We start from the raw sequence: 25,595 nt of genomic DNA, 5'->3' as shown, positions 1-25,595 counted from the left end.
AACTATTTTTATAAGAGTAGCCAGCCCATCTAACAAAAGCTTGGTCACTGTTGCTAAATATATTATGTCCTGCTTCCTTAAAAAAGGAGCAAGGACCTCGCCAATACACGGGGTGTAATTTTAACTTGGAGGAAGTAAAGGAAGGAAGAATCTGCTGTGACCTATTAATGTACATCTAATTTATGGCCACTTTGAACCTAACACTAAACTGAGGTTAAATGCTCCCACTGGCTAAAATAAAAATGATGTTCGTTTATTAGATTGTCTGGTTGTCTTTCTTTTGAATTCCTACACATTTTGAAGTTGTACATGAAAGGAAACATGCAATTACAGCATATTGTTTTTGCTGGGATGACCTTTCCAGTAGAACCAGTACAGAGAATAAAGAGGCAGAGCAAAAAATGTTACCTGCCAAAAAAGTAGGACCATACTGGTGTTTTTACGTTGTACCAAGCTAGATTTCAAAGATAGACATCCCGATTTTTGTCCACAAACCCAAAAGTAATGTACCCAGAATAAAACGGTAACAGTTCTTCAACCCTTTTGATCACAGTCAAAACCCTGTTCTCTTTTGAAAGGAAACTCTTTAAATTTTACAACCAAGAAGTCAGAATGAGCAGAAGAGATACTGAACCAAAGTTTCAGAGGCACAAACACGGTGGAAATGTGAGGTTTTTTTGCTTTGGCTTTTTTCTTGTCTTTTTTCCCATAAAGGGGGAATACATAAGGCCTGTAGTAGGACCTTTTGTGTGGAAAACACTTAGGAGCCATAGCCACAAATCTGAATCAAGTTGTGTCAACAGTTGTTGCAGTGGTATTGGGATCATAAAATACTTTGCACAGATAGAATCAAGAGACTAAGCTTTCAAGCAATGTAGCATCTGTCCAGTATAGACCACAACACACCTAAACTAGTGCTACCAAGGCCAAAGCGTCCCACAGTGTATTTTAAAAGGTTAAAAGATTTGCTTGAGATTGATAAACAATCAATGAATGTCATGCCTGCTTTAACAGCCAAATTTACATTGTGTTGTCATACTCGAGAGCAGAGTTTTCAAATCTGTCTCTTGTCAGATATGTTACCATGTAACTGATGTAACTGACAAAAGCAGACATGATGCTGAAGCGATAGAATACCTAACTCAAGCAAGTTCTAAGCAAGTAGTGACCGGACGTCATCGAATGACTGACCAGGCTTGTCTCCTTAATGTAACACTTACTGCAACAGGTCAATAATGGGTACAGGATTACCTGATTAAAAATCAACCTCTGCTAAAACAATGTTGAAATGTCTTCCACAATAGCAGGAGTACCTCTTTTGTTTTCCAGTTAGTTTTGCTCATTTCACAGAGCTATGAAAAGGACATCCAGAAAATGAAAAAAATAACCTTGGGCAGTATCAAAAATAATTATATAGCAAAACTTACATGAAGTATTCTTACACACATTCAATTGGTAAAATGTTTTTACGCCAACTTAGAATGAAACCATAGTCGCTTTCTGGGGGGCCCCTGGATGTATTTGAGTTGCTGGGCCTCTTTTAACCCCATTTCTGCATTTTATACAGTATTTCTGTGCCGAAAAATTACCTGGCCCTAGGTTCACCGTGTGGTCACTGAATTAAACACAAGTTAATATAGGATTAGACACTGTGTACGCACAGTATCTATGGGCCTCTTTCAGAAAAGGGCCTCAAGGTAGTAAAGCAGGACACACATTAAAAGGAGCAATGTTTTTTTTTGCCACGTGGCGACCGCAGAAAAAGCTAAATACAACATTTATTATCACCGTACGACGCTGATATGGAGATTTTGTTAGCAAACATTTTCCCATTTTCACATTCAGCAGACACAGACCAACATTTGCATTGATTTGGAGTGATGTTATAGAATATATATTCCTTTTTAGTGCTGTTTTTTTTTCTCTACCAACACCTGAGAAAAACATCTGGCTCTCTAGCTGCTAAATACTCCACTCTGTTCACCAGCCAGTCTTAAACTGTGCCTGTCTGCTGTTTGGTTCTGGGCAAGTAGTGCTTTTTGGGTTTTTAGAGATTTTTCATTGAAAAAAGCTAACTGCCTCTGCTTGGAACAAGGTTGATGGGAGCACTGTGACTGAACCAAAATAGTAAAATTGTGGCAGTGAAACCAAAACAAGCTAAAGGAGGCTAAAAATTTCCATAGAACTGAGGGGAAACTCTGATAATTCACTGTGCGTTTGTCACTATGAGTGTAACCTTTCACATTACAAATTAGATCAATTTTTAATCAAAATAATTACAGTAGGCCAGCTTTAAGTTCCTTATAGTGCCAGTTGATATTGTGCTATAGCAAAACAAATCCTTGCATTTCCAATCAAAGTCATAATCAATCAGTGTGCCACAAAGCAATCGCCACACGACGAGCCTTAGGCTTTTGGAGGCCCCTGGGAATCTGGAGCCACGGCAATTGTTTGTATTGCCTGTCTGATAATCCAGCCTTTGATCAGACCAAAAGGGGAGATCACCATATAATTTGTAGTTTTTATGCTGTACTGCAGATATGACATTAATTCACCTTCTTAAGTCTATCACTCTCTCTTGCTCAAATTTCCTTAATTTAGAGGAAAGATGTTTTCTTAAATTTTTTCTCTAACTCTATTATATCCTAACATATATTTGTAAGCCAGTGTAATCACAGTTCAAAACTTTATTTCACATTAAATCTGCTCTCATTATGCTTAACAGTATATACAGAACAGTGCATTACCAGTACAAGAACAATGTACATATGTAACATTGTCTATGTGTGTAGACAGTACATAAAGTGATGGAATAAATGAACTGAATGAGAGTAATCCACAGTACTGTCACATATCGAAAATTGTCTTAAACTGTAGAGGTGGAGGAGGATGATGATGGTGATGATGAAGTTAATGCAACCTGTGGCAGGTGAGTTTTGTTCATAGCTGAGACATTAGTACAAAGCCTGGGCCAGCAGTCATGCATCTTCACCTCTCCCGTCCTGTACGCCACATTAGCTGTGATCCAGTTACAAATGTACAGCCCGGTCAGGAATAGACCTCAATCATTCAGAAGATTAGAACTGTAGATTTTTCTTTTATGACCGACATGCAGCTGCATTTAATGGTAATCTATGGGTGCTTAATCCAAGGAGTTAAGTGAATGAGTGCGTTGACAGAAATAAACTTTTCTTATTTGTCTACAGTGCTCTTGACAACTCAACCATCCTCCATTCTGACTTCACTCATTAATATCTTACGCAAAGAAACAACTCTAAAAACATCCTTCTGATGCAAAAATGTCAGAGTTTCTAGTATTTTCCAGTGAATACAATGGATTTATCTAAAAATCAGTCAAGCAAATGAAACTAGCATAGGATTTAGAAGCTGAGAATACCAACACTCATTCTGTTAATGAGGTGTCATAAAATCTTATGCTGTTAGAAAATAAATAACAGAGTGATCTGTAATCAGTCATTACGGAAAACTGTCAATTACAGCTTTGCAAAAATAATCAAAGGTTTAATGTCAGAAGCTTTGGGTGGGGAGGCGAGGACTAAACAGGCAGCCTTTGAGCTTAGAGCACTAATTTTAACATAACTTGAAGTCTGTCTGTCTTATTTAATGTTTTGCTTCAGAAATAACTCACACCCCCATTCTTCATATATAGTTTAACTAATCCAGGCAAAAATCATGTTAGCCAGATAAAGTCATCTAGCAAATTTTTATTCAGCTAATAAAGTTCTTCCAACATAGGCGGAGGATGGATTTTTCAGTCATAGATCTCATAACAGAAAACTATAGTTTTGAAATAAAAGCAACTTGAGTCAAAGCAGAATCAATACAGGTATGACTGGCTGGCAAGGTTTAATGGCTTTGTATAATTTTAAGTGAGCAATGCTCCTCACCATCAAACGTACAGTTAGGTGCATAAGTATTTGGACAGTGACATCAATGTTCACATTTTTGCCTCTGTACGTCACGACTATGGATTTGAAAGGAAGCCATCAAGATGTGATTGAAGTGTAGACTTTCAGCTTTAATTCAAGGGGTTTAACAAAATATTACATTAACTGTTCAGGAATTACAGCCATTTCTATATATAATCATTTTCAAGGGCAAAAAAGTAATTGGTCAAACCAACATAATTATAAATATGAAGATTATTTTAAATACTTGGATGAAAATCCTTTGCAGTCAATGACAGCCTGGAGTCTGGAACCCATGGACATCACCAAATGCTGAGTTTCGTCCTTTGAGGTGCTTGGCCTATCCCCCTTCAGTTGCTGCTTGTTTGTGGGTCTGTCTGCCCTCAGTTTTGTCTTCAGTAAGTAAAAAGCATTCTCAGTTGAGTTCTGCTCAGGTGACTGACTTGGCCATTGAAGAATATTCCATTTCTTTGCTTTGAGAAGCTCTTGTGTTGCTTTTGCAGTATGTTTTGGGTCATTATCCATCATCCTATCGGTTTTGCAGCATTTGGCTGAATCTGATGCAGATATTATAGCCTATACACTTCAGAATTCATCCTGCTCCTTCTATCAGCAGTCACATCATCAGTAAACACCAGTGACCCAGCTAAATAATTCCTAAACGGTTAATGCGATATTTCTGTTTAACCTCTTGATTTAAAGCTGAAAGTCTACACTTCAATCACATCTTAATTCCTTTTGTTTCAAATCTATTGTGGGGGTGTACAAAGGCAAAATTACGATCATTGTGTCACTGTCCAAATAATTACGCACCAAACTGTATTCTATCTAGAGGGTTGTTGAGGGCAATACTGATATTGATATCTATATTGATATATATGATATATATATTGATATTTCAGAATTTAAAAAAAATATATATCAGCCTGGTTTTTAATCAGTCTTGAGTTCAAACTATGGAATTAAACTTGAATTAAACTATATGTATACATATTGTTGTAATAATTGAAACTTTAAGTTGAAATTAATGCATTTGCTCATAGTAGAAACCAAATTTGAAGCAGTTCTTAAATGTAATGATTTCATCTTATAGTATTTTTAGTATGCATTTGTACATGTTTCTTGCAATTCACACGCTGTTACATTGTATTACACTCATTATTACACTAAAAGATCTCGTTATTTCACTAATCTGTTAATCTTCTCTTTTAAGCACTACAGTTATATCAGCATTTGGTAATGGTTTATTTCACAGGTGCATCAGAACTTCGCGCATTGGTACTAATAATCGGAAACAAAAGAATATTTTCCTTTACAGGAATGCTCCATTTAAGCCCAGTTGTAAGTATTAATTAATTCTTTTATTAATAATATTTTTTCTCTTCATATATGCCTACAGTAATGCATATGTTGCACGTGTTTTGCATGTTCAACTGAGACTGTCAGGGTTGCACAAGCAATTAATTCCTTGGAAGTGTGGTAAGTGAACACTTGTTTTTTTTTCCCTATAATTATTAGCAAACGATTCCAGGAAACTTTCTGATTCCATTTAACCATGAACGTGTTTAAACTTTTTTTTAAGTTCGAACTGAAGGATCCAGAGAAAAATTTAGGTTAGCTTGGAAGAACTGAAAAAATCCTTATTTATATCATATATTCAATAATTAGATCTTCATCAATGTAGTTACACATAAATGAAGATCAGGGCCATGTTCCCCAAACCTGGATAAACATAATCCAGGTTAATCATGTTAACCAGCTAAAACGATTCTCTTAATTCTCATCAGGGTAACTTGGTCCTTCAGATGCAGTTAGAGGATTGATTTGCTATGTGAACGGATTTTCTTTTATGATATAGCGAACTTCATCATTTATATAAGTATTTTACTCTACACTGTGAAAGTTAAAATTGGGAATCACACAATTTGATGTTTTCTGCGCTCAGCTCAAATGATAAATACATCAATATTTCTCTCTTAGAGTTTGTAAGAAAATGAGTCACATGTATCTGAGAACTACTTCATGTTTTGGGTTAACCCTAAAAGGTTCTAGCCAAGATCCAGGTAATTGTGAGGAAGTTGCACTTTTGTAGGTCTGTGGTTAATGTCTTGTTGCTATGACAACAGTGTCAGATACACTTTAAAACAGGTTTGAAGAACTAATAAAAAAAAATCCAGGCTTGTTTTAAATGATCTCTAATCAAACCAAATTCATTAAGTTAGCCAGATATGAAAAATAGGGCCCAGGGCTGAATTCTCTATTACTTATAACTTAGGTCTAACAGATTATACTGATGCCGCTAAAAGCATGTGTTGTAATAATGTAATTATGTCTTGTCTAATTTGTTCTGTACCAAAGGTCGGAATTCATTTTACATCTGGTCTACAAATCAGAGACAACAAATACTTAAATGTAAAAGTGAGATCTTTGTTGGTGTCCAGTCTTTAATCCACTCTCTTCTAATGCTCACATAATGGTTTGTAATTGCAATGTTACTACACAAACTGTGGTCGACTGCATGTCAAGTATTAGCAAGTTTAGAATTAAGACCAGCAAATAAATAAAAAAATAAAAAGCAATGTGCTGTATTATATACAATTAACTCTGCCACTTTGTCAAAAGGAAAATACACAGCCAGACAGCCTTTTATGGCCCTCCCAACATACTGTATGCTGCGTTCCAGAGACACTTCATTGTCACAAAGTCCAATATGCTGCTGGGGAAAGTGAAACATGATGGCATTTCCAGCTGGAATTGCAATCAGGGAGTCTGAGCAAAGGTTTCTCAACTCTGCAATTTCCTGATTATGGTGACATTATAAGTGAAGGAATTTAAAATTAGTTTCAGCTAATTCATGACAAATCACATACACTTTTCATTACTGCTGAAGACCATTTTCCAAAGCCCACCAAACTGTTTTCGGTTTTTTGAGTTTAAAGCCATTGGTTTCCACTCATTTTACCACAGTATGAAAATCATACTGTTAGATACCTGAAGCTCTTCAGCACTATCACATGCTTGAAAATGGTCTGCAATTATGTAATTTACGTAAATGTGATTTGCAGTAGAAGGGTCAGTATATTTGTGTTAGTTCATTGGTATAGTCCAGTTCTACTATCAGAACTTTATGTCCTTAAATTTGTACCTTAAAGGGTTAAACACTTAGTCATTAGCTGGAGCAAATATCAAACATCAAACGTGTTTTAGCTGTTGGAAGGGGGACACAATTTGTATTTCAATTCAATAAATCCATGTAGATTTTTTCTTTTTCTTTTTTTGACATGGTGACATCATGACAGACCATATACCATAGAAGTACATAATTAATGTTTCTATTTGTTTTAGCTCTTGTATGACAAATCACATATCGTTTATGTAACTGGTGCTGACCATTTTCCAAAGCATACTATGCTCTTGTAGGTTTTTTAATGATTTTTTTGTCTGAACTTCCATGCAGTATACAATCCTGCTTGCAGGGACTAGAAACTTTCTTAGTTTATATAATCCATCATTTGTGTTTTTTCATTGTCGTAGAGGTTTTTTTTAACCAATGGGTAGTAATGCAGGTGTAAGTGTAGGGTGATGATACATTGTGTCCAAAATAAATAAATAAAAGTAATTGGTTATTGTTTGGGTCGTTAAATAAGCAAATCTTTCAAATATATTCATACACTTGCATGTTTGAGAGAGAGAATATGTTTGGGTTTTGGACAAAACGAACTGTTTTAAGACCTCAAGTTCAGGCTGTGAAAACGTGTGATGGTTGATAATGTTCTTCTTTTTTTTTTTTTTTTTTTAAATTCTTAGGACCAAAATATTAATAAATTGAAAGAAATGAAGAAAAAAAAAAAATCAATAATAGAGCTAAACTGATTTGTCAGTGTGTTAGTTTTTTGACTGACAGAAAATAATCTATAGCTATATTGATAATTGATTACTGGTAATCATTTCAGTAATTTATAATCAAAAATACCAAACACTCGCTGGTTCTAGCTTCTGCAATGTGAAGACTTGATGTTATTCTCTGTCATGTACAGTATGATAGTGAACTTAATATATGAGAGTATTTTTGGCAACTAGACTGCAGGTCAAATGCTGTACATCGCTTGGGCCCTGGGATGGTGTGACGGACATTCTTTTCTATCTTCCGACATTTTCTAAACAAAAATGACTACTCCATTGATTAAGAAAATATTCAGCAGACTAATCAATGATGAGAATAATCATCAGTTGCAACCCTAATTGCATTTCCAACAACTCTGAGGAAAAATAAAAGCAACGAGGATGTTCACTGTAATGGATTACAAACCTCAAAGTTTATTTTCATAGCATTGTGAAATGAATGGAAACCAACGGCTGTCTGGAAAATAAGGAAGCATTTCATACATTACCATCCTATGTTATGCTTTGGAAAATGCTCAGCTGACATCTAATGCATAGTGTGTGTGATTTGTAGTAAAAGGGCTAAAACATACAAAAAACACTGGTATGGCCCTTTAAAATTCTATTGTCATCACAGAACATGTCCTTTGTGATAGAGTTAAAAAGAAATTTAAAATGTGAACTTGTAGTTATCATTCCATGTTATGTATGGTAGTTGGCACAATAAGAAGCATACTTTGAGCTCTTGAAAGGAGAGCAGGATTTTCAGTGAGGCTAATTAAATAATCTGTGTTGCTCAATGTTTTTCTGCGCAGCAGTACAGAGGCTGTAATCCTGCTCCAGCAGCTGGGAATTTCTGACTCACGACTAGAACGCAGCACCAGGCCTGCCTGTACCTCAGTGATGGAACTAAACGAAATAAGAGTGCAGTTTTGTAATGTGTCATTGTTGTGGTGAGAAACCACTCAGACCCCACAATCAGCCTGCAATGCTCATTATTGGGTGTGTGACCCTCCAGAGTTTGGGGGCACTGTGGTCCCCCCAGCCCTTCTCTGTCCATCGCCTCTCCTGCCATGGCCCAGAATACAATGAGCACTGCCACACCCCTCTTCATCATCGTCTCCCTCGCTTTCAGACGACGACTCTCCAAACTGTCGAGGCTTCTCATAAACACAGCAGCCTGGAACACAACACACATGATAAGGATTGATCCAGGTTATCTACAGCTACAGCTAATGCCTTCGCTGTATCAATGTAAGTTTCTAGCTCTCAGTTTGAAATCGAAAATATAACATGACACCCTGTTCAAATATGTCTGGTCAGAAAACATAACTAAAGGTAGTTTGAGGTATAAATAGCTTTTAGCCACTGTTTGATTTGATTAGTGCAGCAGGAGGATGAGGCATAATGAATTATTTGAGTTGTAATATTAATTAAATTCTGTGGGGAAAAAAAAAAAAAAAAAGAAGAGAGATTATTGTAACGTTCTCATGTGGTCCTAATCCACCATACAATACCTTTAAACCCTGGACATTTTTTTATTAAAATAGAATAATACTAACAATCATACTGCTACTAATAATAACAATAATAATAATAATAATAATAATAATAATAATAATAATAATAATAATAATACTAATAATAATAATATGGATAAAAGTTTTACCTCTATGTTTATGATATATTTTTATTCGGCTCTTAAAAGAAGACACTGTTTTAGCAGACCTTAGGTCATGTGGTAGAGAATTCCAGAGAGTGTGACCATAATGACTGAGGGTACCGTAAACTGATTCAGAATATATTCTAGGTTGTGAGGAGATCTGGTGTGTACTCAGTGGTCATGTCAAAATCATTTGGAGGAGCTAAGCCATTCATAGATTTATAAACAATAAGAAGTATTTTAAAATCAATTCTTTGTTTTATTGGGAACCAGTGAAGAGAATTTAAAACAGAAGTGATGTGTTCAAACCTGTTGGTTTTAGTTAATACTATGGCTGAGGCATTCTGAATGAGCTAGAGTGTAATTAACACCTGCTTTGTCGGTTCAGCAAAAAGTGCATTAGACTAATCTAGTCTACTAGAAATAATTGCATGATCTAGCTTTTCAGAATCTGACTGAGTCAGGAAGCATCTAACTTGAGTTATATTTCTGAGATGATAAAAGGCAGTCTTGGAGATAAAAGACGTGCTTCTAGAGGTTAAGATCAGCATCCAAAATCATACTGAAGTTTTTGGCATGCTCACAGGGTTTTACCGAAAGAGTGAATCTGGTGCAAGAGCCTTGGGTACAACTAAAAGAATTTCTGTTTTGTCCTTGATTAGCTGTAAAAATTTTTTGACTATCCAATATTTGATATTAGCAATGCAAAGGATGAGGTCGCTCACTGGGCTAAGGTTGTTGGCAGAAACAGATACAGTATGTATACCTGTGTGTCATCAGCATAGGAGTGATATGAAATATCGTATTGCTGAATTGGACCCAAGTGAAAATATATACAAATTAAAAAGCAGCAGACCAAGAATTGACCTTTGAGGGACTCCATATGGAATGCCGACTTCATCTGATTCAACGTTACCAACAGAAACACAGAACAATCTTCCAGTAAGATAGAAAGATAGCCAACTGAGAACTGTGCCTCCAAGGCCTAAACATTGTTCAAGGCACTGAAGAAGAATTACATGGTCAACTGTATCAAAGGCTGCACTAAGGTCAAGAAGTACCAGGATAGAAACTTTAAATAACGACTCTGACCAGGGCAGTTTCTGTTCTTTGGTTACCTCTAAAACCAGACTGGTGAGCATCAAACAAAGTGTGATATGACAGATACATATATAATTGCTGATATACAACATTTTCTGGAATTTTTCCCAGGAATGGAAGGTTTGAGATTGGTCTATGGTTCTCCAAAACAAATGGATTGAAATTACTCTTTTTCAACAATGGTGCTATGATAGCATGTTTAAGACCTGTGGGAAATATCCCAGAGGGTAAGGAGGCATTGCCAATCTAAAGAACATCATCTACTAAACAGCTGAAACATTGGACAACTTAGTAGGCATTGGGTCAAGAGTGCATGTATCAAAATGGAACTGCTGCACCACTTCTTGTGGTTCACTACCTTGAATAGGAGCAAAGTTGGAGAGTGGCAACATGGCAATGAGTTAAGATTGTGGAAGAAGAGAGGTCAAACCCATCAGCACAGGAAGCAACAATATAATTCCTAATATTGGAAATTATATATTTAAAAAAATGGGGCAAATTCTTTCCATTTTTCTGAGGAGTGGAGCTCAGCCAGTAATGGTCTCAGGAGGATTAACCAGTTAAATAGAAACTTAGAGTTATTCAAATTTTCAGTAAGAATTTGAGAAAAGTAATTCTGTCTAGATTTTTTAATTTCTTTGTTATATTTAATGAGCAGTTCCTTTAATATTGTAATATAAATATTATAATCAACCTTTAGTTTAGTCTTAGGCCACATGTGCTAACATTTGCAACAGATTCCTTTTAATGCCTTCACTCTTTCCACATTCTTCCCAGGTGCTTTTGTTTTACCAGAAATTAACTTAGTTTTTATAGGGGCAATGTCATCCATAATTTATGTCACTCAGAAGTTAAAATTATTAACCAATTTGTAACACAGACACAAGAAAGGCAAATTAAAATCTGAATATGACCAGGTACTCCTAAGAGAGTTAGTATATCTTGCGATAAACCCATCATTTGTGTTTGCACAAATGGAACGTCTTGTGTAATTGCCACTACATGTCTTAACTAATTTATCCTTGTCATATATTATCATTTTCAGGATTAGTTAGGATATTCAGAAATGCCATCATTGACATGTCAACATTACTATACATTCTCTAGGACAGTTTTATGATTTAACACATTTAACACAGAACTTTAAAGCATACTGGGAACCATGCTCTGGGTGATGTAAACTGGGAGTATAATGTTGCCATGGAGTCAGTCAGTTAACTCTGGGTTAGACCTAAGCCCTAGCATTTGCATGTAACCATGCATGTACAGACAGCCATCACTGGATTGATCTGATACCAAAGAAAACATTTAAACATAATGAATGTGGAGCATGATCTTAAGTTACAAGGCATATTGTTTATTTTTATGTTTTGTAAACTAGCTTTATGAACATCTATCTGGGATGAACATCAACTATTACAGGAAAAGTAACTTGTGTTTATTCCAGAATGTGTAGCTCTACAGTGTTGAGAGAAAAAAAAAGTAAGAAAAAAAATTACAGTCAATGTATTTTACACCATTTTAAGTTATATTCTAATTTGGTGATTTGCAGATGTGGGTTGTAGTGGCAGTCAAATTGTGAGAATTTACCCCTAAATTTGACACCAAATTTGACTATAGGCTGTCTTTGGTCTCCAAAGCTCTAAAGCTGTTGGTGGATGTGTCTAATGGCGGGATATAGAGCAACTGTTTAGGACCGACGACTTAAGATTGTCAACTTTTGTCTGACACAGCCCAAAATCACATAATGTATAGGGGCCATTAGAACTGTGCATAAAAATGTGCGACAGCCTATAAACAACAAAATTTTAAACAGCTCTAGCTCTAGCTATTCAATTTGATAATCCGACTTTTGGTGAAAGCAAAATATCCACTGCATTAATTATATTTCAGTTTGTGCTGATAAGGAAGATAAACTCACACTTTGAAGACCTTCTTCCCAGATGCTCATTGTCAACAGTGTCACTAGACCACTCCACCTTCTTCTCAGTCTTCCTCTTCCTCAGCTTGATTGTCAGGCTTCGTCCCTCCTGTACCATGTGAAAGGTCTGCTGTGAGATACTGGGTATCAAATGTAAACTACACCTCAGGCCCCAAGTCCAGAGCCATCTCTGGGACTTTCTATCATGAGTTTTCAAGTTCTCTCCACTCCACATGGGTATGCGAGTACTCCAATTACCTGAGCTCCTAAAAGTAATGCATATCAAGCACTACATATTCCCCTGTCAAGCCTCTGGCTTGTAGTTCATGAACATAGGTCATGGGCAAAGGAAATTGCAAATGGTGATTCAAAGGTAAAACCCTAATTGTAAACTGCTTTATTAGGTTGTAAATGCTAAATTATTGGGAAGAAACATCTATAGTAAGAGATCAACAACAGGGAATGTTCAGGACCATGGTTCCCTTTGAGAAAATAGTTTGGTGACCTACTGTACAAGATCATTTATGATCTTGAGCATTTGCAGCAATTCTGTTGTCATCTTGTCAAAAACGTCTCCATTAAGTTCTCACTACTTCATAGATATCAGTAGGACTGGAAAGATTTGTGGCATATAATATACTGTATAGCCCAAAGTGTGTTGAACACTTGAACAAAGTTTAAGAGTACCCAAACACTCCAGCCACATGGGATAGATGGGCATGTGATTCCAAAACCGTGGGCATTAATGTATTGCTATAAAAGCCTCCACTCCTCTAGATTCAGACTTTCAACATTAGTGAGGTCCAACACTGATGTCGGGCAATAAGGTCTGGCTGGCGGTCAGCCTTCAAGCTCATCCCGAAGGTGTTAGATGGGGTCGAGGTTAGGGATCTGCTTAGCCCAATCAAGTCCCTCCACAACAAACAGGGAAAACCATTTCTTTATGGACCTGGCTTTGTGCACGGGGGCACCGTCTTGTTGAATCAAGGGCCAAAACACAAATGTTGGCACACAATTGGAAAATCACTATTGTCCCTTCATTTTCATTCCCCTTCATTTTTTTCAACGAAGGGGTACAGACCGAACCAGCAAAAACAGACTCAGACCAGAAGCACATGGAGAAGGTGGTCCACATACTACTCAGGTCTGAATATGTTCTCTGTTATTGATTTTCTTATTACTAATTCATATGGTAGGATAGTCTGTTTTACATATCAGTACCATCAGGAAGACTTGAGTTTAATACCTACTGTACGTCTAGGTCCAGAGCCATACCTGAACCCTTTCAATTACCTGCTCCAGAGAACCGCAACCTGGAATAACTATTCATGCATAATATTGCATGGGAACATTTTGCACATACTCAGATATGCGATTGCTGTATTGACAATAATTGGCTTACATACTAACGAGCACTGCAATTTTCAAGAAGCTTAACGTTACTAACCCGTTAGGCCTCGTCAAGCTTCATACGGCAAAGCTGAAAGCCATGTTTATTAATAATTCTTCAGGATGTTAGCATGAACGCTGTCTAAAAGTAGCGCTGCCTCGTTAATCCTGGAAACGGTTTGTAACCATATAGTACCACTGGTTAGCAAAACAATCAACACATTTTCATGACAAGCTCGTCATTATTTACCTGCTGGGGCGGCGGCGGTGTGCTAGTCTGAACAGTCTCCGTTATCGTCTCACTTGATGTCCCGGGAACCTCCGCCATCCCTGGAGCTGCGGTGCTAACGCTACCGTTAGCTAGCTTTAAGATGTAAAAGAACCAGACTATCTGTAATATAGCGTTATGACAGGTCCAATTGCTCACCTGGGTTCTTTAAATGACAAACTGTATTAAAATTGAAGGTTGCTGAACTGACGATTATGATGTGTTGCACACATTAGGGAGATGTGGCTAACACAAAGTCAAGCTGCAAAATGAGCTACTTAGTTACCTAGACTCAAAACGGAAGTGCAACGTTTCCACGTCAAAACGATTATCAGCTATGCGAATCACGGTGTCGTATCCACAAAAAAATCACGCCAAAATATTGTGGTATATCATAATGTAGGAAATAGCAATTTAGACATTGATATTGCATTTTTTTATTAACATTATTTGTACAAGTTATTTTATTTTTAAATCTAGGCAGGTGTCCTTTTTCGGTTTAGCTTGACAGATATAGTGTTGTGGGGAAGATATTTCCAGGCGGACAGCGGTTATTTCCTGTTGTCCACAAGTCATAACAGTCCGCCAGAAAACAGCATGCTAATGCCGAGAGTAAAGGAAAAATATATATTATAGCAGAATAACATGAATTGACGCCATTATTCTACGACGTAATGTTTACATATAATTAGCAACCTTGCAGAAGTGGATTTTCTCGGGTTTACAATGACGAAGTAGCTAAGTTAAAAGGTCGTGACTGACCTGTCTGAACACTCATTATATTGAAAACACAGTAAGTAAACTTAGCTCGTTGGACTATTAACTGTCATCGCAGATAAAACTTATTTCATGTGTAGCTAAGTTATTAGCTAGCTCTCTATATCAACAGCCGACTTTTACGTAACGGCTGTGGTTCTGTGTGTTTGTTCCCTTGTGTAGCGTGTCATTGAGGATGTGGAGGGCAGGTTGCTTCCCCAGTTTGAGGCTGGCAGGGAGAGGAGAGCTCAGACTCTTTTCCAGCAACCCATCAAAATCTTCATCATCCTCTTCATCTCAGTCAAATTCCTCTCCACGGCCCCGAACTGAGAAACAGAGGCGTAGACGAGAGCGGGAGGAGGCCATACTGTCAAGTCAACACAGTGTAAGTTGGAAAGAAGCATCAAGGAAAATTAAATGCTGTAAACCGTTCCATCCAAAGCCAAACATATGGAGTCTAAAATTCTAAATGACATCTACATCCAACGGGTTCAACGGGAAAGAATATTATAGTGATAATAACACTGTGTGAAGATATTTTTCACCCTATGAGTTTGTACAGATATTTTAGGTCTAATAACGCTGCATTCGTTAATGACCTGTCAAAGCTGGTGTATCACTAAGGAGAAAAACCTGGAGCTCATGATCAGTCCAATAGTAATGTTGAGTTAGGTATTTAATCCTAAATGTAGGCACCATAAAGGGGCCCTGCAGCAAATTAGTATTGCACTTTCATAAAGTTTGGGGTCTTACTAGATACAGATGAAGAAACTCAGAATGGTCAAAATGTTTGTAACAGAGGTGAGAGAGCCTGACGTTTAGTCGCTGGTATGGGTGAATCATCAAAAACACAGGATCCTGCACATCCAATAATGCAACATCATAGCGTCTTTCATTAGATCCATCCTGCTTGATAAGCGCCTCTTGTCTGTCGTGGCTTAAACCTTCAGTTTGTAATGCAGCCTCTCTGATTTGTAGTCTCCAAGGCCAAACTGAGATTATCTGAAAGATATCTCTATTCCAACATTAAGGTTACTTTCCCAGGGCATGGTCATATTAGCCTTCCATTCACCACACCACATTTAGCGCTGAAAATGGATGTGATGTCACAGGTCTCATGTGGGTAATAAATAAATATTGAGTAGAGCGATCACAGAGTATAGTAGCTGCATTTTGTAGTCTGGTGGTATAATGTTACACTAAACATGGTGATGAACCACTCAAGAATAATTACTTCTGCATTTTCAAACACAGTTAATCAATGTTGAAAAATGCTGTATGTTTAGAAAAAGCGCTGAAATCAGTGAATGGGTGAATGGGGCTGTAGTGTAAAGAGCTTTGAGTGGCCGATAAGACTAGAAAAGACTATACAAGTGCAGTCCATTCACCATCCATTTAACGGAGTTAGGTGCTATGCTAAATGAATTCCAGATGTTCTGAGGAGGCCCTCTCTTAGAATTGTAATATGACCTTCTGTCTATACCTGGCTCGCATTAGCTTATGGATAAGTTATTGGCCTTTTCACTTGGTCAGTATCCAGTTGTTTTTAGGCAAGTGGCCAATCATGGTCTTCGGCTTTGTCTCCAAAAAAAATGATAAATTATGCTGGTCCTTTTGTTTGAAGAGATTCTCCCTTTGGTCCCAAGGTTGTGTTGTTGTGCTGTTTGCCATGCAGCAGACCTGGGACTAAAGACATGTTCAGGTTCTGGAACAGTGTTATCTGGGTCAAAGTCACAGGATCCCTCAAACCCCATAGCTATGCCCTCAGAAGCAATTGTGTTTCAGTCAGAACCCTGCTGATTTGTCCTGTTGAAATGTCCTGAACTCCTGTAGAGGTCAATGTGTCTGAGGTGTAAATTAAACCTTCTGTGGACATGGGGTAACTGTGGTTTAAGGTCATAAAGGTCAGTGTGAGGACAGATTTATAAAACTCAGATTATTTTATTAATTTCTAAAATTTCAAATCTTTTACCATGCATATTCTTTTGAAGACAATACTTTCATCAAATGTCTTATGTAATTGTGCAGTTGAATTAACTTTTTCCTCAGTTCACTTTTGATGTCAGAAACAGGATTACTGATTATTTGACAAACATAACAACCAGTTATTATGAAGTCACTTCCACAAGTCCAGTACCTGCGGGGAGGACGTGGAAAGTTTGTAATAACTTCCAGAAAAAAATAATCATGTTTTGTCAGACCAAGTCCTGCCTCAGTTTTACTGTAAACTAATTCTGTATATTTGACAGATTAATGATATTGTAGTAGATAGAATGGAAATGGAGGGCCAAATGTGTAACAATATAATATAGCCTACATTTGATTGAAGTATTTAGAACAAGAAAGACACTCAGAGAGCGCAGACTTCCACCAAGGCAAATGTAAAACAAAATACACCAGACTTCAGAGATAAAACAATCAAATTCATTGTAAATGATCTGGATCTGCCCCAAAATGTAATGGGTGCTTCCCTGGTCCATGCCCCATCCCTCCACCCAGTTTGGATGCAAATTAGTTCAGTACTTCTTGTGTATTCCGGCTGACAAATAAACAAACAAACCAACAAACAGACATGGGTGAACATACATTCTCCCCGGTGGAGGTAATGACTTTACTTAATGGTAGTGATAGTCAGCTGTTGCAAGTGTAAGTAGACTTGTTCTGTTAAAATAAGGTTTTTAGATACATTAAAAATTAGAAGGGAGTCAGTTTATCAATTGATGTGATTCATTCATGGAATCAAATTCACTATCAATGTTGCATCAAGTCATTACATCACTGTCAAGGGTGAGAATCTAAATAATTGTGCACACAGCATCACTTGCACTGTAATCGCATTCATGTGTATTGAGTAATTTAAAACAATGTGAAAATGGAAACAGTAGTGGAAACATTGCAGAACACAATGCAGATGTCAATAACACCAATAATAGTGCAGAAACACAGTTAAAATTATGCTAACAACTATAGTTCCATTTCTCCAGTGCATGCTGGTAAGTCGTCAGACACACCTACTCCCAGTGCGCTGAATGATGTTGAAGTTCTCTGACAAACCTTCATTGGGCTCCTTGGACAGCCAGGGTCAGCTGCAGTTTATCTGTGGTTCAGCTAACCTGTGCTTGTTTTGGCAGAGCAATTTAGCCCAGTTTAGCACAGAGCTGCGTTTTAAAACCCTGGGCCCATACTAGGCTAGTCGGATGCTTAGCTGTGTTTTACAGCGGGTCCAGCCAACCTGCCTTAGGGTTTGTAGGGGTTTCCTTCCTCACAGGCTGTGAAGAGCAGCTTTTCAGGAGAAGCAGCAGCAGCTTCAGTCGTCTGTCAGTGTCTGAGGAAGACATATTCAGCCACGGTACTGCTGTGTAGCCCACCTGCTCACTCACTGGAGTTTCATGCACAAAATGAAAGAAATCAGCCTAAAAAGACAATTTGAGTTGTAGCTACGCATGTGAAGGGCAAGCGACCTCTCAGCCATTGACAGGCAGTTAAGGGTAGTTTTATATTTCTAAGAGCAACTACTCATATAAAATTTTATTTGAGGGAGAACCATTGCATTCTTGAATAATTTTGCTGCTGCATAGACAACTTAATTCTGATTAATCCAGAGTGGGCCATTTTTAACATATTTGCTGCTTCTTTTGAGGAAAAGGTGTGAATCAACTATGATTACCAAATATTTGATATTTGACATACTGTCTCTTTTTTAGATTCCTTGCACATTCCTTACAAAAAATATTTTTATTGCATTTTTGCCTTCATTTATATTATATATATATTATTATATAAAACCCCTCCAGCTAAGAGCAGCTGAAAAGAATCATCTGTGAAGAATGGCAGGACATCTCTCCACAGATTTGTGTGAGACTGGTGTCATCCCTGCCCAGAAGGATCAAATCTGTCATCAAAAATAAAGGCGCACATACATAAGATTAAAAAAAATAAAACAATGGAATCTCAATAATGAAGGGTGTACTGACTTTTGGTGCAGTTGGTTCTTAAATTTTCATTATAGTTTAATTAGTCATGCATTTCTGTTTTTCAAATGAATGGCTTCATTGTTCTTGGTCTTTGTCTTTGTAATTACTTAACATTTTAGTGATATTGACCAGGGGTGGACTCAGTTTTGTTGTGTACTGTATATATTGTGATATAATACATTTTATGGAAAATGAATTGAGAAACTGTTAATGGGCGAAGTAACCAGATAGGGATATCCGATTCAGCAAAATGACCTGACAAATCAATACTTCATCACATCAATGCAGAAATCATATAAAAAATTAATACTGGCATAAAACACTTACAGTAAGCTCATTGAGCTGTAGCATTGCTCACACTGTCCTGTTACACGCAGAGATATTAAATAAATGGTATAGTAAAAACTCTTTTTGACACAACTCTTATTTCCAAATTGATATTTTTGTTTCCAGACTGCTGAGGATAAATCGGTGAAATGGAGTGAGAAGCAGAAGATAGTGTACACTGCTCAAACACCTCCTGGGACAAAGAAAGGTGACTTCTTCTAACTTGTGTTGGATTTTTGCACCATCGACTTGTCTACATGTTGTTTCTCTGGAGACTTAGAAAAAAAACCTTTTTCGCAGACACCAGCCTGCCATTCCCACCCTCATACAGTCCAGAGTATGTGGAGTCCAGCTGGTATCAGTGGTGGGAGAAAGAAGGATTCTTCAGTCCAGAGCAACATGTGAGGTTTTTATAACGGAAAAACACATCAAACTATAACAACTTCTTAGATACTGCTGTTGTTTATAAACAAAACTAATGGCCTTTATATGTAAAGTTATTTGAAAATAACTCACTTCACTTTAATATAACCATGCAAATAAACAATATTTAATATAAAATAAATCAATGCATTGTTTTTGAGTAATGGTAACAGTAATGTCTAACTGAGATGTACCAGAGATGAAATGACAGTCAGAGTGCTGTTGGTTCTTTGCATAGACAGAGAAATTCCTTGATTATATCCAATCTAGTCGTTCATTACTGTATTTGCATAAAGCAGTAACGTCATGTTCTATTATTTGCTGATAGTGACACTGACTAACATTCTGAGATACAACACAAAAAGAGCCGTACTTTGAACAACACCCCACATAAGCTTTTAGCTCAGTGGTTGCCACACTTTTTCTGCCATGTCCCCCTTTGGAAGCCAAAAAAGTAACACAGCGCTAACTCGCCATACAAATTAAATGTGCTTTTAATCAACAAGTAACAATACACGGAACATGAACTGCATTTTTATCACTAGTCCCTGTTTTGAAAACTAAAATCCAAGCTAAACTTTGCCCAAACTACACTCTTTGTTTCGTCATTGTTCCCAGATGAGTCAGATTCATCGACTATATTTACAACAGACATTTTGACTTGTGGTAGCAGCAAAAGCACAGGTGGAACTAATCACATTAATGATGGCTTCAGTCCACCAATTCTTGCAATGCAGTGGAGCAACCATTCATGTTATATCTTCATTTCAATCCTGTTTGGTTGCCCTAAAAGACTGATTTGATGATATTAAGTGTTGGATGTCTTGTATTTCTGAGATATATTTAATTAGCCCCACCCAGTCTGACAATTGAAATAATGGAAAACTTGGCTTCATGCCAACAGATATGATTACAGAGTCGTTTTTGATTCAGAGCTGAACTTTGAAAACCCAGTACAAGAGATTTTTAGTCATGTTTTTATCAGAAGAGAAGCATCTCTAAACTCAAACCCTTTCTGTTTATTTATGCCTTTATTACATCCGGATAACTATAACTCCCCATATTCTACACTCAGTCAAAAAGCGCTTGTGATAAATAGATCGGCTAAGAGCCAATCTATTTATCAGAAGTGCTTTTTTTAGATTGGCTAAGAGCCAATCTATTTATTATACTAAGACTATATGTACAAGGGCGCACAGTTAGGTTGGCAGAAAAGGCGCTTTGAACAGTTCCTAAGTCTGTATTTGCAACCAAGGGTGACTTTGCATTTGCAATAATACAAAACAATAATAATTAAAGTTATTATTATTATTACTTTAAATAATTAAGTGTTAATTAAAAATTTTTTTTAAATCACATAACATGATTTTTCTGTGTAAAAAGGGATGACTAATTTGATTTAGTTTGGACTTTAGGAAAAAAAGAAAAAAAAAGTGTATGCCTGTACACACCTCTGCTGTGTCTGTTTCTCATCTTCTTTCAAACTTAATAATGTCATGTCCATACAGGAGCGGTTATCTCACACTGTGGATCAGACCTTCTCTCTGTGTATCCCTCCACCAAACGTGACTGGTACTTTGCACCTGGGTCATGCTCTGACTGTAGCTGTAGAAGACGCTCTGGTTCGATGGTAATTGCCAACTACATATGCAGCATGTTGTGTGAAGTATGTGTGTGGACCAGTTAAGGATTGAATCAGATTGTTTGAGAAGGCTTATTTGTTGATAGAACAGTAATATATCAATTTGTAATCCATCAGGAGAAGGATGCAGGGCTACAGAGTACTGTGGGTTCCCGGATGTGACCATGCAGGTATTGCAACACAGGTATGACAGCTTCATCTCTTCTTCCTTTTTCGTGACAGTCTGGGATTTAAAGGATTGGCTCATATTTTCTCAAGTCTCTCTTAAAACAGTTTTCACATGCCCATATGTAAGTTGACAGAGTTGTGGGTTGCTGTAGGTGTTCCTCTAATTTTTTCAGTTTTAATACCTCCAACATCAGAAATTCTGATTTCTTTCAGACATGCACCTAGTTGCTAAGAAAGTATTATAACATGAGTTTTATATATAAAAATCAAGATCTGATATGGTTCAGTGTGAAGCTATAGTGGGCTCCAAAGCAAGAAAGGATTCTTTTATGCAGTTTTCAGAAAGAGATAAAACTTGGCAAATATGCAACTGTAGGCCAACCATTTTAGAAGTTAAAGACATCTAATAGTGTAGAACAATCCCTGGAAAATTCAAGCATGTAGCATGAATAGTTCAAAAGTAATGATTATAGAATCCCTTTTTTTAAAGCCTCCATATCAGAAACTAAAGAAGATACAAGCTGAAAGTTTTGCATACTAGTTGATGGGTACAGTGACATTACATACGTGAAATATGAAGCAAATCCAAGATGGTGAGTGAGGAAAATTTTCTAAAATCTGTTCATTTGACATGGAATTACGCAGCTTCTTATCTCTGACTCTCTCTCTCTCTGTCTCTCTCTCCCTATAAAATAGGTTAGAGTTTCAAATCCATTCAAATCAAAAGCTCTGTTCATAAAGAGACCTTTTCAACAACCTGGAAAGTGTGAAAAGAAGCTAGTTAGTTGTTTGATTATTAACTGGTAAATTAAGTTTATGGTATTTACATGGTCTTTATTTCATATCTTCAACAGTTTTTGAGAAAATCCTTAAAAAAGAGGTTATTGCGAAGTAATTGTACTAGCCACATTTGACCCATGGGCCTCTATTTTCTGTACAATGCTCTAAAGTGTGGTCTGCCATCTCATTCAGTCTTTTATGTGTTTGTTAGACTGTGGTGGAGAGAAGACTGCTGAGGGAAAAAGGAAAGAGTAGACAGGACTTCACCAGGGAAGAGTTTCTACAGGAAGTGTGGAAATGGAAGAAAAAGTAAGTCTTCACATTCACATCATCGCTTCACATCTACTGTTTGGTCTACGCAGTGTTTGCTTCATTGAGTTTGTGCTTTTGTCCCTGCGTCTCCCAGGAAAGGAGAAGAGATCTACCACCAGCTGAGGAGGCTCGGCGCTTCTCTGGATTGGAACAGAGCCTGTTTCACTATGGATCCAGTAATTTCTGGATCTATTTCTATTAGAAATTAATTATTTATATTGATATATTATAAACAGATCATAACTTATATATATTATATATTTATATCAATAAACCATTATCTGCTTAGTATATTGAAGTGTAACATTGGCCAAATGTACTCTTTACATGACAAATGTAAAGAGTGGCACCTTTGAACTGTTTGTATTGTGTTGAGTTTTTAATTTTATTTCAGGGTTTCAGCAGGGCTGTGACTGAGGCCTTTGTCCGGCTGTGTGACTCTGGTCTGATCTATCGCTCAGAGGGTTTGGTCAATTGGAGCTGTGCTCTGGAATCAGCTATCTCTGACATAGAGGTGATGCAGCTTCACATGGATGTAACAGTACCCACTATACAACCATATACAGTATAGGGCATATAAAACTTTGAAATAAGTAAGGCCCCCTTCTCAATGGGTACCGGTGGTGTCTCTTAGCCTCCTGATTACTAACTAAACTAAAAAATTACTGTCGATTTAATAAGATAGACCATTTAAATATAGGGTTTAAAGTGACCAGTTTTATGTTTACATTTTCCAAAGTTTTTTGACACTGGTCAACAGAAAGAGACTTTCAATCAATAGACTTTTCATCAATATCATAACAAATCTCTACAAATTACTTTTCATACAGAGCAGGTCTAGACTGTACTCTTTATAGTTATATTTACAGAGACCCAACAATTCCCAGATGAGTAAGGAAAAACTCCTTACTCATCTTTGGGGCATGTGGTCACTATTCAACAGGTGAAATTGAGACAGAGATGCACTTCCTCCTAAAATGTTAATCATTCAATGAAACAAGGAACATTAACTTTAACAAATTCAGTTCTGTAAATCAAAATTTCCATGAACGAAATGACATCTCAGAATTAAAAATACTCCTAAAAGAGGAGGCAGGGCATATCTTGCTGCCAATATATATCAACACGCCACAACCTGATGGACAGAGAATGATCTAAAAACACCCACACACACAAATGCAAATAATAGACCGTAAATATATAATTAATCTATAAATGTATATAGAACTTGATGTTGTTTTAATTTTTCTTTTTTTTTTCTGTTACTGTGGACTTGGTTAAATTGTATTTTGAGGCTTTGGCAACATGGCTTTTGAAACATTCATGCAAGTAAAGCAAATTTGAATTTGAGAAAGAGAACCGGAGGAAAGAGAACATAGCATAATGCCAGTTCCACATAGAGATGTATAATAATAAGAATAAGAATAAGAATAATAGAAGAAATGCGTGTTGAGCAGGATCATGGGGGCAGTAGCTGGTTTGCAGTCACAGACCCAGACTCTGCAGCTCTAGAGGAAGACATACCTGCAAAAAGCGACAGGAGGAGAGAGGAGAGTCAGTCTAGGTCTACAGCAGCATAACTAGGGGATGGTTCAAGACAAGCCTGAGCCAGACCTGACTGTAAGCTTTATCAAAAAGGAAGGTTTTAAATATATCGTTAGATAATATGTTGCTGAGGTGTTAGGGGCCAAGTACAATAACTTCAGAAAGTTGCTGGTCATCCAGGTCTTTATGTCCTTAAGGCATGGTTGAAGTTAGCTAACTGATTGGTATAATCGGAGCTCATTTATAAGTATAATTGAGTACCATTTGCTAAAAATATACATATATACATACATATATAGAGCAGGAGATTCACACAGACTTTAGCATTTCTCTTATTTTGTCCACCTACTGTACATCTTTTAGACAGTATCATCATTAATTTTGTTCTGTATTCCTATGCTGTAATGACAAAATTGTAGAGAATGGTATATGGGTGTAAACTTTAAGGTTGTGGATTTATTGTTAGGTTGACTCAAAGGAGCTGTCTGGGCAAACCATGTTGTCTGTTCCTGGTTATGAAAACAAGGTGGAGTTTGGAACAATGCTTACCTTTGCATACCCCATAGAAGGCGTTGGTGAGTATTTGTGACTGTCGTGAAATATGATATATGTTGTGCTTGGACATGGTCTGTTTTATGTTATATTATGATTTCCCTGTACCCTGTATTTTAGATGAAGAGGTGGCGGTGTCTACCACTCGTCCTGAGACTATGCTGGGAGATGTGGCTATAGCTGTTCACCCTGACGATCCTCGATATCAGGCTAGTACTAATTTTTTAGGAAAGTTTAAATGAAGTTGAGGCAGTCTTGATCACTGAATTTAGACAGATGTACACCTAGTTAGGGAATATGAATATTGATAAGACAATCAATATTAGGGAAATTTACAAGTGAACTTCAAAGTAATATGGCAAAATATATTTCCATTTGTTATATTCATTGCATAAAGCTTTTACAGCCCTACATTAGCAGGCTGAAAAAACAACTGTAGCTCATAGAAGTGCCTACAACATACGTAATGTGTTGTTTGGCTTTGCTGTAGAAACATTTAACGGGTGTGACTTAAAAATAGAGGAACAATGATATATCGAAGGGCTAATTAAAGTTTTTACCACTAAGTGTGAAATTGACTGCACTTATGCCAAATTCACACACAAGCCACATTCACCCATTCACACAGCACGTTTCTATACAGACACACACACACACAGAGCGATGATACATCGGGGGCAATTTTGCACTTCAGTGTCTTGCCCAAGGACATGTGGACATGTGGACTGGAGGAGACAGGGATCGATCCACCGACCATCCGGTTAGCGGCCACCTGGCTCTACCTCCCGAGCCACATCTGCCTAAGCTTACAACACCTGGTATTCCCAGGCCAGGTCAAGGCAGGTGTCACATCCAAGTACTAACCACGCCTGACCCTGCTTAGCTTCTGAGATCAGGTCTGAGATCAGATCTGAGATCAGATTAGTGCTTATGGGTAACATGTTAGCATCATACTTTCACATC

General features: G+C 37.2%; 2 protein-coding genes across 2 annotated transcripts in view; one reads left to right on the top strand and one right to left on the bottom strand.

Annotated features, from left to right (window-relative positions):
* Positions 1-7,707: 7,707 nt before the first annotated feature.
* Positions 7,708-14,684, bottom strand: ppp1r11 (protein phosphatase 1, regulatory (inhibitor) subunit 11). The gene is made up of 4 exons (XM_040120861.1): positions 14,440-14,684; positions 14,136-14,249; positions 12,497-12,605; positions 7,708-8,991 (listed from the first exon to the last, which is right to left on the bottom strand). The coding sequence occupies exons 2-4, from the start codon at positions 14,211-14,213 to the stop codon at positions 8,807-8,809; spliced, it is 372 nt and encodes a 123-aa protein (XP_039976795.1). The 5' UTR covers positions 14,214-14,249; positions 14,440-14,684; the 3' UTR covers positions 7,708-8,806.
* The window catches only part of vars2 (valyl-tRNA synthetase 2, mitochondrial), a 36,452-nt gene continuing 25,541 nt past the window's right edge, over positions 14,685-25,595 (top strand). Inside the window, exons 1-11 of the mRNA XM_040120858.1 lie at positions 14,685-14,946; positions 15,093-15,294; positions 19,337-19,418; positions 19,511-19,611; positions 21,142-21,263; positions 21,393-21,459; positions 22,435-22,532; positions 22,630-22,711; positions 22,930-23,049; positions 24,547-24,655; positions 24,753-24,841. Coding sequence (XP_039976792.1) covers positions 15,106-15,294; positions 19,337-19,418; positions 19,511-19,611; positions 21,142-21,263; positions 21,393-21,459; positions 22,435-22,532; positions 22,630-22,711; positions 22,930-23,049; positions 24,547-24,655; positions 24,753-24,841 — 1,059 coding nt within the window. The 5' untranslated portion in view covers positions 14,685-14,946; positions 15,093-15,105. The remainder of the gene's footprint in view (positions 14,947-15,092; positions 15,295-19,336; positions 19,419-19,510; positions 19,612-21,141; positions 21,264-21,392; positions 21,460-22,434; positions 22,533-22,629; positions 22,712-22,929; positions 23,050-24,546; positions 24,656-24,752; positions 24,842-25,595) is intronic.

Source organism: Xiphias gladius, chromosome 24 (assembly GCF_016859285.1).
Source record: "Xiphias gladius isolate SHS-SW01 ecotype Sanya breed wild chromosome 24, ASM1685928v1, whole genome shotgun sequence".
NCBI lineage: Eukaryota > Metazoa > Chordata > Actinopteri > Istiophoriformes > Xiphiidae > Xiphias > Xiphias gladius.
The sequence above is the reverse complement of the archived record's forward strand: the minus strand, read 5'-3'. Positions and strand labels throughout refer to the sequence as shown.